At 46.3% G+C, this 20,545-nt stretch overlaps 1 protein-coding gene across 6 annotated transcripts in view; it reads left to right on the forward strand.

Annotated features, from left to right (window-relative positions):
• Positions 1 to 20,545, forward strand: part of ATP6V1A (ATPase H+ transporting V1 subunit A) — a 37,867-nt gene that overhangs the window by 13,334 nt on the left and 3,988 nt on the right. For 5 of the 6 annotated variants that reach the window (XM_077823098.1, XM_077823108.1, XM_077823127.1 and 2 more), the window contains 12 exons: positions 1,978 to 2,073; positions 3,133 to 3,261; positions 5,238 to 5,452; positions 6,275 to 6,412; positions 8,155 to 8,306; positions 9,129 to 9,291; positions 10,831 to 10,939; positions 11,868 to 11,990; positions 12,083 to 12,197; positions 13,933 to 13,996; positions 14,881 to 15,084; positions 19,028 to 19,122. In XM_077823098.1, coding sequence (XP_077679224.1) covers positions 1,992 to 2,073; positions 3,133 to 3,261; positions 5,238 to 5,452; positions 6,275 to 6,412; positions 8,155 to 8,306; positions 9,129 to 9,291; positions 10,831 to 10,939; positions 11,868 to 11,990; positions 12,083 to 12,197; positions 13,933 to 13,996; positions 14,881 to 15,084; positions 19,028 to 19,122 — 1,589 coding nt within the window. In that variant the 5' untranslated portion in view covers positions 1,978 to 1,991. The remainder of the gene's footprint in view (positions 1 to 1,977; positions 2,074 to 3,132; positions 3,262 to 5,237; positions 5,453 to 6,274; positions 6,413 to 8,154; positions 8,307 to 9,128; positions 9,292 to 10,830; positions 10,940 to 11,867; positions 11,991 to 12,082; positions 12,198 to 13,932; positions 13,997 to 14,880; positions 15,085 to 19,027; positions 19,123 to 20,545) is intronic. The other variant, XM_077823148.1, reaches the window with a different exon arrangement.

The raw sequence follows: 20,545 nt of genomic DNA on the forward strand, positions 1-20,545 counted from the left end.
CCCACCACCTTAATTAGTTTACACCCAGCAAAATTAATTATACAGCAGACAGGAACAATCACAGAACCAGACAGAGATTATACAGACAAACAATAGCAAAGTGGGAACTACAATGACAAGACAACACAGAAGTGAGGATTTCACATCCCAGCTATTGATAAGTGAGTTCTTGCCAGACAGGATGCTATCAAACTAAGTTTCCTTTTACATTTTCTAGGCACTTCCCTTTCTCTGGAGGTGATAGGAATACAATCCTGTCCTGATAGTGCCTAACAGCCCAATAGCACCTTATTTCAATGTGACTAGTTTGGAATGTGAGGATGTAACTTTTTGCTTCCCAGCTTATGGCTGCCTCTGCTGCTTAGCCAAAGGCCTTAGCCTAAGAACAGGGCCTCAGACTGTCACAGTAAGAGAAGGCCCTTACACCAGCAGGCAGTGATTTTGATTCTTCTTTTATACCTCTATCACTAGCCAAGAGATAAGAATACACCTAAATTCTTAGAGTATAGGCCTTTACAGACAGGCCTGAATATCTATATCCTAACACAAACCACTACCATGAGTGAGCACTTGGGCTTGAAAAAACCTGCTTGCTCAGGGTGAGTAGGAATTCTGGCTGAGTGGGGCTAGGGAAGAGCAGAGGGCCCATGTACAATGGAAGAACTGGGAGACTGAGCCCTATGTGCCCTGGAGAGCAGCAGCCTTCTCCCTACTATCCCTAGAGAGCAGACTGGGAAGAGGAACCCTGCAAGGTGGGTGGGATAGGCGATGTGTATGTGCAGATGGATTAGCAGCACATGCATCTTTCACAAGGGGTAGTCAGTTTTGGGGCAAGTTTTTCAAGCCATGATGAACCCCCTTGTTAACTGTTTCAGCAGAGACACTGGGCATAGGGTGCGCTGTGAGCCTGAACTCAGTTCTCCAGGGTTGGTTTGATGGTGGGGATGAACTGCTGTTGGCTGTATCTGATCTGCCCTGTGGATACACAGAGCAGCCAGTCTCCAGGGCTTTTCCCAACACTTTAATTTGATTTGTTCTAGGAGTGAATTAACATACGAGTAGCAAGTGATGCCCACTTAGATCAGTAACATTGTGGGGAGTTTCCAAGGTAACACACACCAAGCAAAGGGCTGTTATCCGCACCTAAAGCGCAGTGCAGCCCTACGGCCAGTTATTACAGGAAGAACGTGCATCTACAGTCTGTTCGTGGCCAGTCAATGAGGAGCTGTTTTGCAAATCCTTGTTTTTAAACTCTAAATCTATTTTTAAGTCTTTCCCAATTAGTAAGTATAAGGCCTCCTGTTAGCCCTGCAGAATCTATACAGCTGTTTAACAAGGGAGCATATAGCAGCTGGATGCTGTGGTGTTGGCATCACTTGACTTGTAGAAGGAGTACATTTGCTGTAGCAGTCACAGAGAGATAACAAACGCTGAAAAGTGACGCTATAAAAATGCACTGGGGGAATTCCAGCATAGTGGTACTTTAGGCTGCATACCGTATTTACGCAGCTCAGAAATGCTAGTTTGAAAGTTGTGAAATCACTTATCATTCTAGTAAATGTTGCAGATTGAAGTGAGCCTTTCAGCAAGGGGGAGGGGAGTGGGAGATGAACTTTGAGCTTAAAATAATACATTCAAAGCATAGTTTGCTGTACTTAGTGATTTCTGCTGTTAAAATCAGGGTGGAAGCAGTTCCATAATAAGCTCTTTGTGACACTGTCAGTACAGGGCCCCATGTTACTGGTAATAAAGCTTGCTGAATTAAAAAACCAAGCAAACCACTCTTGACTATAGCTGGCTATGAATTCATAGTGGTGGAGGGGGGAGTTAAGGTGCATGAGTCCACATGAATTTTGAGACTCCCGCAGTGGGCTTTGTTAATTGGAAGCACTGGAAAAAGGGAGCCTGCTACTCACTGGGTTAGGTCTCTTCCTGCTCTGTATAGAACGAACTGTTGATTGTCTTCTTACTGGGCAGGTAAACTGGGCAAGATGAACTTTTCCAAGCTACCCAAAATCCGAGATGAAGACAGGGAGAGCGTGTTTGGCTACGTCCATGGAGTCTCAGGACCTGGTAGGTGCTGCTTGGTTGGGGATGGCCCACGTGGGTTCAACATTGTATTATGAAAACTGTTTCATGGACCTTTATATCCTCTTGGAGGAAGCACAGTGAAGCTTTTCTAAGTGGTTAATTGTTTTCCCCCCCACTCTACCTAGCACAGAGCCCTCAAAGAACTGTCTGCTGCTTTACACACGTGTACTAAATCAGGAGCCACCAGCATGGGAAATGTCAGCAAGGTGTTACTATGTATTTTATTTATTATACATCAGCCACAGTGAATGCATGTCCTCCTGTATGTCAAACCCTGTGTATTAGAGGGCATTGTATTGAAGGAAGCAGGACAACTTTAGGAATCTCTTAAACATAACAGTTACATTTAATTCATAAGCCAGTGTATAAACTATTGTAGTTAGTTTCTGGTCATTTAGGATAGTGAAGTAGCTTAGGGCCAAAATATAATCTGGTTTAAAATAATTCTGATCAGGTGGCAAAGGCTCTATCAACTTTAAAGATCTGTTTAAAAATCATCTGTCACTTTCCTGCAAAATCAAACTTATCAAATACAAATAGTAACAATAAATGGCACAGTCCCTGCCCCAGCACACTCCATAAGTTAAATAGACAATACACCAGATGGTCTGATGTCAGAGTAGTGGGGGTGTCTTGTTTTGTTTTACTTTTTCCCAGAGGCGAATGTGCTCGTGATGGGCTTTGGGGAAGGAGTGTCTTTATAGAGGGATTTGGGAGGATAGTCATTTAGAACCTTAAACCTTCTTAATCTTGTGCTGAGTACAGGGCATATCCTGGATATGAATTACAGCTGTCTATAGACTACTATGGTATGATGGTGCCTGGCCATAGGCCCCAGAGAGCAGGAATAATAAGCACAGGACAGTTTTTTGTTTTGGTTTATAAGCTCTGCAGTTGTGCCTCCCAGACCCACTTACTGCTTACATGGACTGACTGGGTACCAGGTCTCTGCTTTCCAGCACTCTACATTCTCTGCTGGGTTAGCAGACTTCTTCAGACAAGATGTGAAATGGTTTCACCCAGGTGTTTTTTCTTTTTCAGTGGTCACTGCCTGCAACATGGCAGGTGCAGCTATGTACGAGTTGGTACGAGTTGGCCACTGTGAACTGGTAGGAGAAATTATCCGGCTGGAGGGTGATATGGCCACTATCCAGGTGTATGAAGAAACCTGTATCCTTCTCATTGGTGTCTTTAAGGCCTGTCAAACTAAGTAATCCTAACAGGTAGGATGATGAGTACAGTAGAGCAAATAAACAAACCTCAGTGGGACCAGATCACAGAAGCCATCTCTGTTCCTTATCCCTTACACTGCTATAATTGCACAACCCTGGTAATGACAGTCTTCAAAGTACACAGCTGCTTCTATAAGACTTGCATAATATACCCGGTACCTATTGTTCCAGTTCAAGGCAACTGCACCTGTATTTACCTTCTGGCCCGTGCAGGGCACCCACTCTAGGCTACCGGTTCCTCAGCCATCATTTCTCTTGGACAGAGACCTGTGTCTCACTCCCTCCTGACCAGAGTATTTCCAGGCTGCACAGTTCCCTGCCTACACTGTGATATTCCCCAGCAAGCCAGGCTGCCTATACAGGCCAGTGTCTGGGCTTTACTTCCTTTCCAGAGGCTATGAACAGAGAAATTGCCAGAAGTTACAAGTTACCATACAGCTCTACATAAACCAGCACCTTTATTCTAAAAGTGAAAGCAATACAGAGAAAACCTATTAAAAATAATAAAAGAATCTACATGCATGCTAAAAAGCTCACCAGGGTCACCCCAACTCCAGCCTCGGGCTTTAGTAGGAGTCAGTCTTTCAAAACCGCAACTGGACTTTCTCCATCGTTACAAGTTCATAACTATCTCAGACGGAGAACCAGAACACAGACTGGACAGATCAGCCTGTTTCTTTTACAGCTCAGGCCTTCGATCGCCAACCTCCCAGAACAGGTAATCAGCAGAATGTCATCCTCTCCTCAGATACAGGGTCAAAAGGCTGGAATTTTGTATGACTGGAGGTGGGGAATTCGCATAAACCTCTCTATAGATATTTCCCTGGAAATCTACTTCACATTTGAAGTCCCAAAAGTTCATTCCTGCCTTTCTCAGCATAGTCCTTTGAACTCCCACACCTCACATTACATCTCCCCCCTAAAGCGGTTACTTATAAGCCCAGTAAGGTTTTTCGAGGATATAGAAGGAAATTTCTATCACACCTCCTTGAACCTCAGTCCTGATTTAATGTCTAACATCAGTTACACTTGAACTTGGTAACTGGACTGTATTTGTTCATTGACAAATACAAACATCAAATACCAGCGCTACCAAGCAAATTCAGTTTTTGGGGGTGGTTTTTGCTTTGGTTTCAAAAAGTGTGTACTATTAAAATATCCTAATACAGCTTTAAAATTGGGAAGGATTCATCCTTTGGGTGGATTCAGATTTTGCTGCTAAACATGAGCATATTACACGTATCCTTGGGAAATCCATTCTGTTGATCCGAACTTGCTTGCTACAAAAATGTACCATCTAGTAGTGGTAATAGATAATGATGTTGAAGAGGGAGGGAGTCATTAAACTTGGAGTCTGCCACAATGTTTCCATCTCTGTGCAAAAGTACTATGTGGGCCATGAAGTCTCGCTGAAGTTCTATTTTGAGGGCTTAAATGGAGAATAGACCTCTTGCCAACTGACTCCACAGGTTAATTTCACATGGGAAGAGCCCTTATATAGCCCTCATCACCATGGTATGTGAGCACCTTCCTACAGCATATTAAATGTCAACTGTCACCTGTGACTCATTCTCTTATCCTCTCCTCAGGAGGCGTAAGTCACATGAGGCTCTTTAGAGATGAGCTAGCTTTTATCTGTCCTCTTTGGATCTCTAAATATGGTTGTAAGTTTCCAGTAAACTTTTCCATTTTGTGGCTTGAGACTAGTGATCATAAGGGAAAATATTTAGTGTCTCCTCTCTGGAGAGTGAAAACATCAATCTTAAGCATTCAGCCTCTATTCTCATACCTCGGGCTGGAATAATTATCTCCTTTGCAATACAGTGCATTGCACAACCTGAGCAATTGAATTGATGAGATAAAGCGTCTTTTGGTAAATATATGGATGAGCTTTTCCTGAACAGGCCTCTTTAGCTGGTGTGTCTGTAGGAGATCCTGTACTCCGGACTGGTAAACCCCTCTCAGTGGAACTTGGCCCTGGCATTATGGGGGCCATTTTTGATGGTATCCAGAGGCCTCTGACAGACATCAGCACTCAGACCCAAAGTATCTACATCCCCAGAGGTGTCAACGTGTCAGCTCTGAGCAAAGACCTCAAATGGGACTTTTCACCTTCCAAAAACCTGCGGGTAGGCTATGACAAAGCTGCCAAAAATCCCCCAGGCACATTGCAGTGTGGGGGAAGAACGTGCAGTGATGAATTGTCACATTTTCAGATACATTGTGTCTGTGAAACAGAAGTCCAGTGCGCTTGAGGATGGGCATACTGGTGGATTAAGGCAAAGCGGCTATGAAAGAGCAGGTCACTGTACCACTGATGTGATGCTAGGTGGCACTGTTGGGAAATACATTGGTACCTATTAAACTGGATGTCTTTACAGTACAATAAAGAGAATTAATGGGAACATGCTGGGCATAGCAAGTAGGATAGCTATAGCTCTCTAACGTATCTGCTTTCTGGGAGAGGGTGGTATACCTCTGCAAATGGAATACTTCTAGCCAAGTGATTTTGTCAACCCTGAAGACCGCCTCGCTGCTGAAACATGCAATCTTTGATCTGATTGCCTTCCTCTGGTACCTCACTTTCCATTGCCTACAAATTGATGCATTCCACCTCTGCTGTACTCAACAAGTCAGTCTGGCTGGTGGGTAGAAAGGAGTCCAGGGAATCTCCAGTACTCGTCTGTAATCACACAGCTGCCTGAGCCTTGCAAGCCTCATTGCATAGAATGGTTGCTGTTCTTGTGTAGGCTGATGGCACGTTTCTAGCAGGGCTGTCACAGTGCTAGTAAAAGATGCAAACAGGCTATTGTGCTGTTACAGTGCCTTACATGGGAGACAATCAGGGTGCTAGATTTAAGGACCATTTTTATAAAGCCTTGTGCTTCTCTCTCTAAACCTAAACCTTTCATTTGTATGATTAAAGGAGTACTTTCTTTTCCTGATCCTAGGTTGGCAGTCACATCACTGGGGGAGATATTTATGGACTGGTGAATGAAAACTCCCTTATCAAACACAAAATTATGTTGCCCCCACGGAACAGGGGTACGGTAACATATATTGCTCCGCCAGGGAACTACGACACATCAGTAAGTTTTCCAGATGGTGCTGGCTAATGCATTTCACACTTTTGCCAGAAGGTGTGTACACCCCTTCTGTGTCCTGCAGCACCAACCAAAGGGCATTATATGCAGCTGGGTATTGGAGATGTAGGTCACCTGCTGCCAACTTGCCAACAGTGATCACCCTAATGCCTTGTGAAATCAAGCTGCTCTGTATGGTGAAAACTCGGCCTTGCTCACGTGCGTGAGCAAATGCCATTTAAATACACCATGTTTGCTACTCTACTGTGGGTGGTCCTGCAGTGTCCTGGGTATATGCAGAATCAACAAGGGCATTTTCTTTAGCTACTGTGCATCATGATTATTTGAAGCTGAGGCTTTATGCTTACACTTGATTTCCTACTCCTGAGGGCACTGTGCCAAAAAATTAAAAATTCTGTGCACAATATTTTAAAATTCTGCAAAATTTTGTCAAATGTGGAACCTCCAGCATGGCATTGGGGAGCACAGGCCACTGGCTGCACAGAGATGAGAGATCACTGTGCAGGGGCCCCCCAGTTTCCCCAGACATGAACTCAGCAGTGAGGCTGCACCCAACCCTGACGCAGCGCAAGGACTGGGGCAGCCACAGAAACACCACAGTGCCCTGCCCCTCCATGCCAGGTGTGGGCAGGCAGGCTCAGCAAAGCAGGATCCAAGTGTGGCAGGGCTTAGTGTGCGGGGGTGGTCCAGGTGTGGTTTGAGAGGGTTCTGTGTGGGGCAATCTGGATGCAGGTGGCTCAGTGCGGGATCCAGGTGCAGGGGGGATCTGGATGCACAGGGGCTGGGAGGGGGGTGTGTGGCTGGTTCTAGGTGCAATGGTAATGGGACTCTACAGGGGGGTCCAGGTGAAGGTGATTGGGACTCAGCAGGAGGACGGGGCGGGGTGGATAAAGCGTGGCAGGGGGGTTCAGATGCTGGGGGAGTGGGGCTCAGTGGGTTGGGGATCCAGGTGCAGGTGGCTCATTAGGGTGGTGCAGGGGGAGTGGGGCTTGTCAGGGGGTTCTGGGTGGGGGGATGAGGCTCAGTGGGAGGGTCTGAGTATGAGGGGGGTCTGGATGCATGGAGGTTGGGCAGATGAAGGAGCAGTGCCCTGTACAGTGATTCCTCCCCCTGCAGCTGAGGAGCAATGGGCACAGGAAGCATGTGGGGGAGGGGAATTTGCAGAGCTTCCTACAGCTGGGGGAGAAATCTGGGGATTGGTCTGACATGGCCCCGGATGCCATGCAGGAGAAGTAGTCTCGTCCTGCTCAGCCGGGACTGGTAGCTGAGTCTGGCAGGGTAATGGCCACCAGCTGGGTCTTCCCCAGTCCCACCCTCTGCCCCACAGTGATTTACCCTCTGCTGGCTGCCCTGGGCACCCGAAACATACTGCTGGGGAGGGTCACACGACGGCTCCTGTGGCTTCCCTTTGCTTCCCCATCAGAAAGTCATTTTTCTGCTGGGAAACAAAGAAATATGTGGGGGAACATAAATTCTCCATGTGCACAGTGGTGCGGAATTCCCCCAGGAGTAATTTCCCCGACATGGTAAATCTAGGAAGTGGGCTTCCCCCAGGCTGGGGTAGTACACTGAGGTGTCTGGAAGGCCTATGGCTCTAAAGAATACCTAGTCCATTAATGATGTGGATTGCTGGTGGGATTCTGTATAGACTTGTGAGAATGAGAACTCGCACATTCCCCCCGCATCCAGCTGTCTGCTTACTCTGGGTGTCTGCTGCCTTCTGGCAGGATGTTGTCTTGGAGCTGGAATTTGAAGGTGTGAAGGAGAAGTTCACTATGGTCCAGGTCTGGCCCGTACGTCAAGTCCGTCCTGTCACTGAAAAGTTACCAGCCAACCATCCATTGCTAACTGGCCAACGGGTCCTTGATGCCCTCTTCCCGTAAGTATCACCTGGGGTTCTGCGGGGCTTGGTTCCGATCTTTGTACAAGAATTCCTTTAAGGGGGGCTGGAAAATTATACATAAATCTCCTGTGCCCCAAAGCAACATCCCAAAAATGGTGATGCAAGTACTTCAGAGGAATCCCTGGCAAAAGCAAAATCTCACTGTGCACCAAAAGGAGGAGGAAAATGTCAAAGTAAAACAGGCCTAGTAAATACTGTAACTGGGGAGTCTCCACATATAAATAGTCAGAGTTGAAGGTCTTATCACTGAGAGAGCAGCTTGTTCAAGGGCCTACATTTTTCAAATTGGAGGCCTAAAGTTAGGCACATGCAACTCCTAGTGACTTCAGAGGCTTGGCACCTGTGAAAACAGACCACTTATTTAGGTTCCCACATATAGATTAAGTGCCTAACTTTAGGCATTTATGCTTGACAACTTTGGCCTAATGTCTCATCTCTCAATGATGCTTCTAAGTTGGATGTTCTCAGTGTGCTCATTCCTCAGACATCTCCATTCGTGAAACATATTTTTGTACTGAACCTGTTCCAGCCATTGTCCCAGCACTAGGTAGTTACTCTGGGAACAGTGGTAGGTGCTGTTGGCATAGAGGAGGGACAGCCTGTTCGTTCCCTTTGTTCTGGCTTGTTGAAATATCACATGCACTCATGACATGGGGTAAATCTGGCTCCATGTGTTGTCTTAAGCAAGTGAAGTGAGAGCCTCAGAGGGCTGAGAAGAAAACTTACTACAATATGCAAACAGGACATCGCTTTTCTCTGTCTGAGTTCAGTATAAACCAGTCTGGCTCTTTTCCTCAGGTGTGTACAAGGTGGTACTACTGCTATCCCCGGGGCCTTTGGCTGTGGAAAGACTGTGATCTCGCAGTCTCTCTCCAAGTACTCCAACAGTGATGTTATCATCTACGTAGGCTGTGGAGAACGAGGAAATGAGATGTCTGAAGTACTCAGAGATTTCCCAGAGGTCAGTATGGGATGCAAGGATTCTTTCCAAATGTTCCTGGGAACAGAGCTGTTGCGTGTGTCTTGGTGAGGTGGTGGCTTTGAACCACTGGATACTGTCAGACCTCAGCTGTTGTGGGCCTTGTTTCATGTCCCTCCAGACACCATGTGGCATGGTAATCTATGTTTTGCTATAGTAAGAGCTGTCACTGGCCCATCCAGGGAAGGACATCAGTTTTGGGAGCTCTCACACAGCATTTGAACTAACACTGGGATAAATGTTTGTTTTAAAACAAACCCAAAATAATAGGCAAAATTACATAAATGTTGAGGTTTTAGTTGCACCCATGAAGAAAATCTTTCCAAAAGCTGTTTGAACTCTGCCCCTTTGTATGGTATATACTAGTGTTGAAGTAACTGAGAATGTAGGTGCTCAGCACCTCTGCAGATCCGATCCTAGGGGGTGTTCTTGCAAGATAATACAGGCAATGTGACAATGTGCTCTTCAGTGCTTCTTTCTTTATAAGGGAAAAGGGGAATCCCTGTCTCTGACTGTTGCCTAATGGTAGGTCTCATTTATGGAATGGAAAACTCGTGTGTAAATTTATTTTTTAAAATCTAAACCCTAATGTTAGCATTAAGAATGTTTTGCACATCAGTTTATTAACTTGACTACTGTGGTTCTTTCCTATAGCCTTATGTTTTCAAAGCAATACCTGTGCAGTTCCCTGCTCTTCCCTCTTCCCCCCCCCAAAAAATAATCCACCTCAGTTGTCGTTGGGAGAGTTGAGTCAGTTCTTTATGGGGATATAATAGTAAGGAGGACAGATGTGCCTTTTGGGAGAGCTAGCTTCTTCTAGAAATTACAGAACACATTGCACAAACGTGTAAGTAAATTATTTTCTGGCCACACAGGGAGGCCGAGGAAGAGTGTGTAATTAAATTCATAAAGACAATACACTCTGCATTTCCCTCACAAGTTTACTAAACAGTAACACTGCTAATACTAAGATAAACCAACAAAATGGCAAACATAAGAACCAGAGAGCAATAATATAGCGATACTGCTCATCTAGCATATTTACAGGACATGGTCTGAGCACAGGAGTGAGGCCTGGGCCTGTGAGTTGTAATCCCACCTCCTGCTCTAGAAAGTCATTTACCTTTTCTGTCTGTTTCCCTATCTACATATTGTCCACAGAGGTTCCAAAGTACAATTGTTCGTACACCATTTTGAAGGTGAAAGCATTTGTATCCGTTCTAAGTGGTATTGATCCAATTACCTGAACAAGCTTTACCTCTAGTAAATCTGTCCTCTTCCTTTCACCGGTGGGCAAACAAAGGCATGTAAATTAAGGGATTTACCCAAGTCCCTTGGGGGTCTCAGTAGTAGAACAGCATCTAGAACTCACGAGCCCTGAGTCCAATCCCCTGCTCTAGTTGTTAGACCACTTGTGAGGGCAAATACTCTTGTACTGGGGCTTTTTCTGGCACAGGAGTATGAGGATAATCTCTGTAGGGTTATACAGATTCGTGTGCTGCTTTTTTTTTGCCTTTTTAGCTCACGATGGAAGTTGATGGCAAGGTAGAAAGTATTATGAAGAGAACAGCCCTAGTAGCAAATACCTCCAACATGCCCGTCGCTGCCAGAGAGGCCTCTATTTATACTGGTAAGAGTTATAAGAGAATTAAAGGCTACCCGGGACAGGTGTCACCTTGCCCTCCGGTATATCCAGATACCGATGTATTCTCTGCTTACTAGCTCTGCTTAGTTTCAGAAACTGATCTTTTTAAACCTTCCTTATCCAATAGGTTTTGTGTAGTAGTTTGATCTTCTCTTAGATATAGGCTGCCAAGGAATTACATTTGCCATTTTAATCCTTGCCACTAGTGTGGATTTTTTTTTTTTGTCTGCTCTGATCCTGTAGTTGTGTGGTATTAACTCTGTAAAGCTTAGCTCATTCTGGAGAGAGTCTATGATTTCTTGACTGTGGAATACAGCTATGCACCTTTTTATCCCCCTTTACTTTGCTAGCTTCCCCCATTAAATTGGTGGGATGAGGGTTATGCCCTTCATCTTAAAATACAAGCTGTTTACTGAATGCTGTTAAATATTTGAGACAAAATCTGACCTCCCTTAAAGTTATTGTAGTCTGCTGTTTGGAAACCAAAGGATGCGTCCCATTAGCTTTAAATCCCCTTTTCTACTGTAAAGGACTGTTTTAAAGCCACACTTCGAGGTTAGCCTCCCTCTCTGTTACACCACCACAGAGGCAGCCTTTCAAAAGAAGCACAAGTTAACTAATGGCATAGCTCTTGAATCTCATGGACGAGAAGAATGGGACACAGTCCACGTGGCTCACCAAGGGGGAAGCAAATCTGTGTTCAGAGAATAGGAGCAGAGAGGGAGAAGAGACCAGAGCAGTGAGGAAACTCTTGGGAGTCCAAAAGGAGTAACTTTCAGCCTCCCTTGTCATCAAAATCTAAATGAGTAATTCAGTGATACTTGAACAGGCTTCCTGTCCTTCTAGGGAAGGCATATGAGCCAGAGTACTTGTCTGAACTGTAACCTGCAGTGTGCTCTTCCCTTTGTTCTAGGAATCACCCTGTCTGAGTATTTCAGGGACATGGGCTACAATGTCAGTATGATGGCTGACTCCACTTCCCGATGGGCTGAGGCCCTTAGGGAAATTTCAGGGCGTTTAGCTGAAATGCCAGCTGGTGAGTAGTCTTTTTCTTGGTGTCCAGCCACGGGAAGCCTTCCTGTAGATGTTGAGCCTTCACATGACTTAGTTTCTGTATGGTGCTTGCAGACAGTGGCTATCCAGCCTACCTCGGTGCCCGTCTGGCCTCATTCTATGAGCGAGCTGGCAGAGTGAAGTGTCTGGGGAACCCTGAGCGAGAAGGGAGCGTCAGCATCGTCGGGGCGTAAGTACTGAACCTTTCAGCATTCCCTGGATTGCAGCTCTTCTCGGGGGGGTGGGTAGTGGGAGCAGTGGGTTGGTGCTTCCCAGACAGGCAAGCAGAAATGGCCCCTGCCCTGAGGAATTCCCAGCCTGAGTACAGACTGACAGGTAAGCAGAGTTTGGGCCGGGAGGGAATAACATGCCTGTCAACAGAATTCAAGAGGGACTGAAATGTGGAGAGGATAAGAGGATATGTGGTATGTAGGTATGCTCAAGGAGACTGTACCATGCTCAAGGGGCAGCATGGATGGAAGACAGTATGTAGATGATTATGTGAGAAGCTGGAACATGAGTGGTTGAGAGTAGGAACACAGGCAGAGCAGAGAAGCCAGTGGGGGCTGGACAGGAACTCATTGTGATGTGAGAGAAGCTTGCATAAATAGGGAGGGGCAGAGTTATGGAGAGTCTTGATAGTGGTGACACACTGCTTGAAAATCCCTCCACGGACTCCCCATCCACTACGGCATCAAGCTAAGGGAGGGAAGTGACTTGATCAGAATGACAGGCAGGGAAGCTGATTGTCTGTCTCTTCAGCAGAGAGGTTTGAGCAGGATGAGAGTATAGGTGCTGAGACTTGGACAGGAAGAAATGCTGGAGACCTTTGACAGCAGTTACTGTAGAGTGAGGTAATAGTTGTAGATAGTTTACTGGTGGAAGGGAGATGGGCTGACAGCTGTTTCAGTGTGACATTAGGAAGGTAACTTTCCCTAGACTTGCAGGAATGTCTCTGATTTCTTCTCCTTGTGCTCAATCTCCTAATAATTTAGACATCTGTATACCTGTCTGAGGAGCTGGAAACCTTTAAATTTAAAATCAACTTCATTTGCTTATCTGAAAATGGTAGATGGTTCTACTGGTTTCTAGTGCCCAACCATTTCTCTGGGAGGTCTTACAGAAATTAAAATGTTCATCAGTCATCCATAAGGCTACATTTTAGTCACGGGTATGTTTAGTAAAAGTCATGGACAGGTCACAGGCAGTAAACAAAAATTCATGGTCCATGACCTGTCCATAACCTTTTAACTAAAAATACCAGTGAATAAAACTTGGAGGTTGGCCCAGTGGGGTGGAGGCAAGCGGCGGCGCACGGCCTGGGACCCCTGCTGTTGCTGGAGGGCGGGGGGGAGGAGTTGGCAAGGCCAGCAGGCTCCCTACCTAGCTCGGCACCTCTTTCCTCCTCACCCCGCTCCTCAGCAGCAGAGTTTGGGTTTGGGTGTGGGAGGGGCTTGGGGTGAGGCGGGCTCTAGGCGGTGCTTACCTGGGGGGCTCCTCGGCGACATCCCCCTTGCTCAGCTGCTAGGCGGAGGCGTGGCCAGGCAGCTCTGCACGCTGCCTCCGCCTGCAGGCACCGCCCCTGCAGCTCCCATTGGCCGTGGTTCTCTGCTGTCTGCTTTGAAACCTTGACTCTTGATAGATTAATTCTATTTTGTACCAAGAATTGGGAAGGCCTGATGCTGCTAATGCTGGATTAGGAAAATTTGACTGTTCACCAAGAGTAAAACCAGTCAGGATCCTTCCTCTTTCTGCATCCTCTGACTTTGGTTTCAAAGGAGTGTGGCATTTTGTTGAAAGAAAGACGTGGAGGGTGGCAAATCTGGCTGCTACTGGTATTGAGTTGTGGTGCTGGGTTTGGAGCTTCAGCTTAGCCCTGCACGAGTGCTGCTGATCACCACTTTCCTTTCTCTCTTCCTGCTAAGTGTATCTCCCCCTGGTGGTGACTTCTCGGATCCTGTCACATCTGCCACTCTGGGCATTGTTCAGGTATGTGCCACCTTGTTGCAGTCTGTGTTGAAGCTGTATTCTCCTAGTTACTCCACTTGGGTTTGAAATGAATGAACTGCTCCAGAAGTGCATGAATGTACAGTGACAGCCATTGTGCCTAATGGCCATGGTGTGAATGGCTTCATTTGCAGAAAGGGGGTTTTGTAAGGGTGGTTTGAAATGTTCTGGCAGCATCGAGGCCTGCCCCTATGAAAGATGTTCCCTCAGGCCTGGTGCAGCCAGGATTCATGGGGAAATGGGGAGGAAGGGCAACTGCCCCATCCCTGTGTCGTGTCCTGCCTACTCCCGACACACACAGGATCGTCCTGTTGGCTGATTCCCCAGGAGTATTCATGTCCCTCTTAGAGGGCAAATGCAAGGATGGCAGCCTTGTACTAGGATGCAGCCCCCTCTCTCTCCATCCCTAAATGAAGGAGCATTGAGACTTGGACAGTTTTCTGGGGGGGTGAACCTACAGCACAGTTGTGTTTTGGGAAGAGAGGTTGATTTTAGGTATTGGCGTTTAGTAGGGCCCCACTTAGTTTTGCAGGTACCAGTGCTTGAATCTGTTCTGTGCAAGGCAGTCCCTCCAGCGTGACACTAGGATAGTATTCAAGACAGAGTTTTGGAGCTGGGATCCACCATCATGAAGTGAATGTCTAGCATGCATTGAGTTGATCTAGTGGGGGAGGATCTCTTCGTGTCTAAAGGCCCCCAGTTATGGTCCAGTTAGTGTGGGAAGGAAAGATTTCTCTTTCAAGCCTGTGTCTGGATGGTCTTTGCTGTACTCATTATACAGAAATGTGTGGGAGTTTGGCCGTCTTCAGTTAATAACTTGGCTTCTGCTGGGAAGGAAACTCATGAATCTGTTTTGGATTTGGCAGGTGTTTTGGGGCTTGGATAAGAAGCTGGCTCAGCGCAAGCACTTCCCATCTGTCAACTGGCTGATCAGCTACAGCAAGTACACACGGGCCCTGGATGAGTATTATGACAAGCACTTCACAGAATTTGTCCCCCTGAGGACCAAGGCCAAGGAGATTCTGCAGGAAGAGGAGGACCTGGCAGAGATTGTGCAGCTTGTGGGGAAGGTGAGCAATGATCACTCTGAGTGGGGAAGAGTATCTTGTCTTAGCGAGACTTTCCAAAGAACTGGTCTGCCTCCACTGCACAGCTCCTGGCATAGACTATAGACACTATCCATGGGGAGATGGGTGGATATTGGTGTGCAGGCACTGAGAGCTGGAGGGAAGGTAATAAGAGTTTAAGAACATAAGAATGGCCATACTGGGTCAGACCAATGGTCTATCTAGCACAGTATCCTGTCTTCTGACAGTGGCTGTTGCCAGATGCTTCAGACAGAAGTGTTTCTCAAAAACAATAGACTTGCCTGCCACTAGCTGTACTTAATTCAGTCTTTTTCTACTGCTCTGGTGCTGGAACCAAAAAGCAGCCCTCAGAGTAGTCTAGAAATAGGAGAAATCGCCACGCCAGTAACCCGTGAGTACACTTGCAAAACAACTCTGCAGCCAACTGCAGTGCACTTCTTGTTTAAGGAAAATGCTCTGGATGCAGTGATCCTGACCTGATATTTGTTTCCCCTATCTCTGAACTAGACCCGCAAGCTCAGTCTCTAATTTAATAAACGTGTTGAAAAGTTTCACTGTCACTTCTTTGAGTGCCCCTGTCATCTGGTGAAATGCCAGTTCACAGCCATGCAGCAGTACAGTATCCTGAGGTCCCTTCTCCTGCAGCACCCTGACAAGGGCTATTTTCAAAGCACTGCACTGACGCGCTTAATTCTGTGCTCAAAGTATAGGCCTGAAGAGTGGGTTGCATTTAAATTTTGTCCTGTTAGAGTTTAACACACAACAGTGGCATGATGATACAAAGAATTAGAGATGAGTGATGTCTGTTCTCTATGAAGTGGCTGAGTAGTCGTCATGCCTAGTGTTAGAGACCTATTAGCTGTGACCTCCCATTCTACAGGCTTCTTTCAGTTTCTCAGTACACCTCAGCATTTTGGGGTAGAATGCGTAAACCTAACCAGAAAAACTGCTCTTGAGGAAAGGTATCTTGAGGGTCTCGGTGAAAACTGACTTCGTTTCAACTGATATAGATGCTATAAAGACTGTAGCTCACATGTGCGTAGTACACATGAGCCAAGCTAGCTTACATGTATTAACTAACTTTCATTGAAAGAAACTGGGGGAGGAAAGTAATGGGCAGGAAGAAGTCCTCCAGCAGCCACAGGAGGGGCCACTTGCACCAGAAGGTGCCTGTCCACCAGAGCTCTAAGCTCTGCTTCTCTGTCCTAGAAAAGAGGAAAATGTTGGGGGGTGCCTTTTTCTACTTTGTGATGTATGAAGGTCTAAAACGGAATGCATCTGATGAAGTGAGCTGTAGCTCACGAAAGCTTATGCTCAAATAAATTGGTTAGTCTCTAAGGTGCCACAAGTACTCCTTTTCTTTTTGCGAATACAGACTAACACAGCTGCTACTCTGAAACTGGTCTAAAATGTGTGTTCCAGATTTGTTTTGCTTGATTTGACCTTAAGCCTGAGTCTACACACACAGGTTTTTGTACCGCTTTAGCTATATTGGTTTCTAGACAAAGAAGTACAACCCCTGTAGTGTGGATGCATTTATGCTTGACTGAAGGTGCTTATATCTGTATGCCTCATTCACCTTACAGAAATCCTAGCCTCTAATAAATCTCTTCTCCCAAGGATTTTTCATGAGTTGGAGTTAAATGTTGGCAAAAGCAAACCACTTTAAGCAGTGCGGGGGATTGGAAGAAGAAACTGCTTTTCCTCTCAATCAGATTTCACTTCTGTGGCTTCTCTGTCAACCTACCAATTCTTCACTCTCCAGGCAAAATGGTGACCACAGTTTGAATTTCTGATGTGAAAAGAACAGGAAAAAAACCCTAAAAAAACCTAAACAACTCACCTGTTCAGGGCTTATCTACACGCCACAAAGAGCAAAAAGGCACAAACCCAATTCTTGTCTGTGCCAGACATCTTTTTAAAACAGAGCATGGACCTCTGCTGGGTGGCCTCCTTCTGACTGAAGCTGTCCTCGCTCCTGGTCCCTTGCATCCATAGCAGCAGCTCTCCAAGGTTCAAGACTTCTCTTCTTCCCGCATCCAGTTCCCCAATTTGTGACTCACCTAGCTTTAAAGCTGGAACTGCGCTGTGGTAAAACTGTAATGCTTCCATTGTGTGTGTCAGATTTACACATGTCCATTTTTATTTGTTTAAAATTGGATGGGCTGGCAGACCTGGAAGTAAGAGATTTATTGAATGAGGGTTTCTCTGTAACCCTACATTATTCAGTGGGACATGTGAAATAGTGCGCACGCACAATTTAGCTTTGGCTGCTCTTCTGCTCTCTAGCCAAATGACCTAGAAGAACCGTGAATGTGGTTTGGATTCTTCTGGTTGTTCTGGGGGTAAAATAGGACCTTCTGAAACACCAAAAAAAAGAACACTGAGGTTGCAGAGTGAAATGCTGAAGTCAGGAGATGCCAGCATTAAGGTAGCTCATGCAATCTTAACTCCTGTCCCATTTTGGGCATGCATAACTGTAGTCTTCAGTTACAAGATCACAGTTCAGGTTGTGCTTCCTGGGTGAGGCATGACAACACTCAGGACCAGATAAGATTAAAATTGTTTGTTGTTTAAAATGGAAGTAGTTTAACATGTTATGGGTGCAGCCTTGTTCTCTGCTGTGGTTATAACAGGTTATTTTGGAAAGAAGTGTCATACCCCTGCTTAGTTCACTGAGCACCATCCAGCCTGCATATTGATAAGGCTGAGGTCCTGTGAAAATAGCCCATGGTCGTGGAGTGAGACTGCTGTAGTGTACCTGCACGAGGGGTAATTTAGGTCATGTGTTTGTCTTCAACTTTGGCATTTCTCTTCTTTTTTTTTTTTAGTGCATAAACATGCTCCTTGGGTGCTATTTTAATTATCTTTTATATTGAAACTTTCTGTGGTGCCTCTCACATGGCTCTCTGAAAGCACTTCCCAAACATTCAAGCCTCAGTCACCCCCCTTTTGAGAGGATAAAATTGAGGCAAAGATGAAGGGACTGATAGTGCAAGGAGCTCAGGAGAAGGGGAATAGATGGCTCTGCACAACATGCTATTAAGAATTTTCTTATCGCTGACTTCATTTGCTTCATTAGGGAATGGCACACTGGGGAAAAGCAACTACTGGTTTCAGGGATTAGCGGCAGTTTTCTTTTTCTTTTTGATGGTCAGAAATATCATCATTTTACTGAAATACCCTCAGATGCATTTTTGGAGTCTGGTTTTCCTCGTGTGGACATGCTGGAACCAGGAAGGGAAAGCAGAAGTTCTGGCTCCCCGATCTCCTGCAGGCTTACGTCACCGCTACAGCTGCCTGTTAGCAAGCATTGTCGACGGGGCCGGCTCCAGGCACCAGCATTCCAAGCAGATGCTTGGGGCGGCCCCGTGAAGGGGGCGGCAGCCCGTGTGCCTTCAGGGCGGCGTCTCCTCTTTCCAGGGTAGCGGCAATTCAGCGGCAGCCTCTTTTCTCAGGCTGCCGCGGGGGCAATTTGGCAACAGCTTTACTCTGCACGCTGCGCCTCGGCGGCAGCATCCATCTTCAGACGTCCTGCTTGGGGCGGCAAAACCAGTAGAGCCGGCCCTGGCAGGCAAGCAATTAGCATCTTGAAGGAATCTCTCACTTAACTCATTGCTTAACACCTGCAGGAATCCCAACATAGGGTGGAAACTTAACAGTTGTGTTTAATGCTGCTTGTAATCTACTGGTGGCTGGCTGAGTAACTGGCTTTGTATCTGTGAATGGGAAATATGCAACAAAATTTCTTTGTATTTATACAAAGATCTGAAAAGGCGGAGAGGTAAGCCACATGCCTGTAGATGAAGGTGATGGTGTAAACAAGTAACTGGCATTATGGGCCTTAGCAGAGTTAGGAAGCCAACACCCAGAGCTCCCATACACAGAACTTGGCACCAAACTAAATTTGGACTTTGCCTTCTAGGCTTCCTTGGCGGAAACAGATAAAATTACCCTAGAGGTTGCCAAACTGATCAAAGATGACTTCCTGCAGCAGAACGGCTACAGCCCTTATGACAGGTGAGGGCCGAGAGGCTGTGTGCTCCCCATTCATTCTTCCGTATATTATGTTCAGATGGAAATCCTATTTGGGAATAGGATCCAGTTTGATGTGGCAACCCAGGACCTGTTTTCAAGGTGATCCGAGAGCTGCTCCTAGGAAAATGCAGCCTGTGGTGTTCCATCTAGGCCATTGGCTCCATGTTGTCAGGGAGGCACCATATGCAGACCCCTTCTGGGCCCTGTGGTAGGGTCTTGGCTATATTGATAGTTTCCCCAGCATTCTGTCCATTGAAATGAGCACTGCTAATAAACCAGTGCTATGAACCATCCCCTTGCCTGGATAAACGAACTCCCTCTGGAAAGGAAGAAGAGGATCATTTAGTCTGAACTGATATTCTTTCCCTCCCCCCGCCCCCCATAAGAATCTATCTTTGTTTCAATAGGCCCCAGTGATACTCAGGAGTGTCACAAGAATCTGGTTGAAGCCACTTATTCTCCACTGTCACTGCACAGCTCTAGCCCATCTACAACTCCTAACTTCCTCTTACAGCCCCTACTCAGCCTGGTGCTCCACTCAATCTTCCCTCTCAATGGCTCCTCTTATCTACTTTATACCCTGTTTCCATGCTATCCCTTGTGTCTGGAATAGCCTTCCATGGAGTTCTTCAGCCTTCCCTCCTCCTCTCCCCAAACTCCAGACCTATCTGTGCTGTGACGCATTCCCCCTCCAATGGCAACTTGCTTGTGCTGCCCTGTTGCAGCTGCTTGTGCCTTTAGACCAAGTTTTGGGAAGGGATTCTGTTTGCTACGTGCACCCGTTATCTAGTACAACAATGCGCTGCATAAATAATGTGGCATTTCTGTGGTATCTGTCAAGACCACCACTTGCTTTGACTGGTCTCTCAGTGTGGAGTGGAGTGCTGGTGCCATAGGAGCTGCCAGGTCATGCTAGGAAACACACTGGAGCTGCCATCATTCCTCCAAACAGATGGAGTGCATTTCTGAGTGTTTCCCTTCCCAAATGGAGTCAGCCACAATAATGGAGATGATGTGACTTGATGCTGTGGTGTTGCCATGATGTCAATATGTGGTGACAGTGTGTCACTACAGCTTGGAATTGTAATGCAAGGATCACACCATCATGCCAGGCCACTACTTTAAGATTTCAGCTCTGCTTATGGCTGAAGTTAAAGATCCATTGCCAGTGGGTCATACTTTTGAAAAAGTTTGCGGCCTGTAATAGGCAGTTTATGCCACTTGACAGTGAGTGTATCAAGGGTTTTGTGATGTAGCTTTATGGGATGAAATAGGCCAACACTCTTATACTTCCACCCACCAAGGGAATCCAGCCTCAGTGAGAGGGGTTATGTTAGTCATGAAGGCACCAGAGCTCTCACTTCATTAAAGATATTCTCAACTGCGCTACAGCCTGGGAAAGTCA

This window comes from Eretmochelys imbricata, chromosome 1, assembly GCF_965152235.1.
Source record: "Eretmochelys imbricata isolate rEreImb1 chromosome 1, rEreImb1.hap1, whole genome shotgun sequence".
Taxonomy (NCBI): domain Eukaryota; kingdom Metazoa; phylum Chordata; order Testudines; family Cheloniidae; genus Eretmochelys; species Eretmochelys imbricata.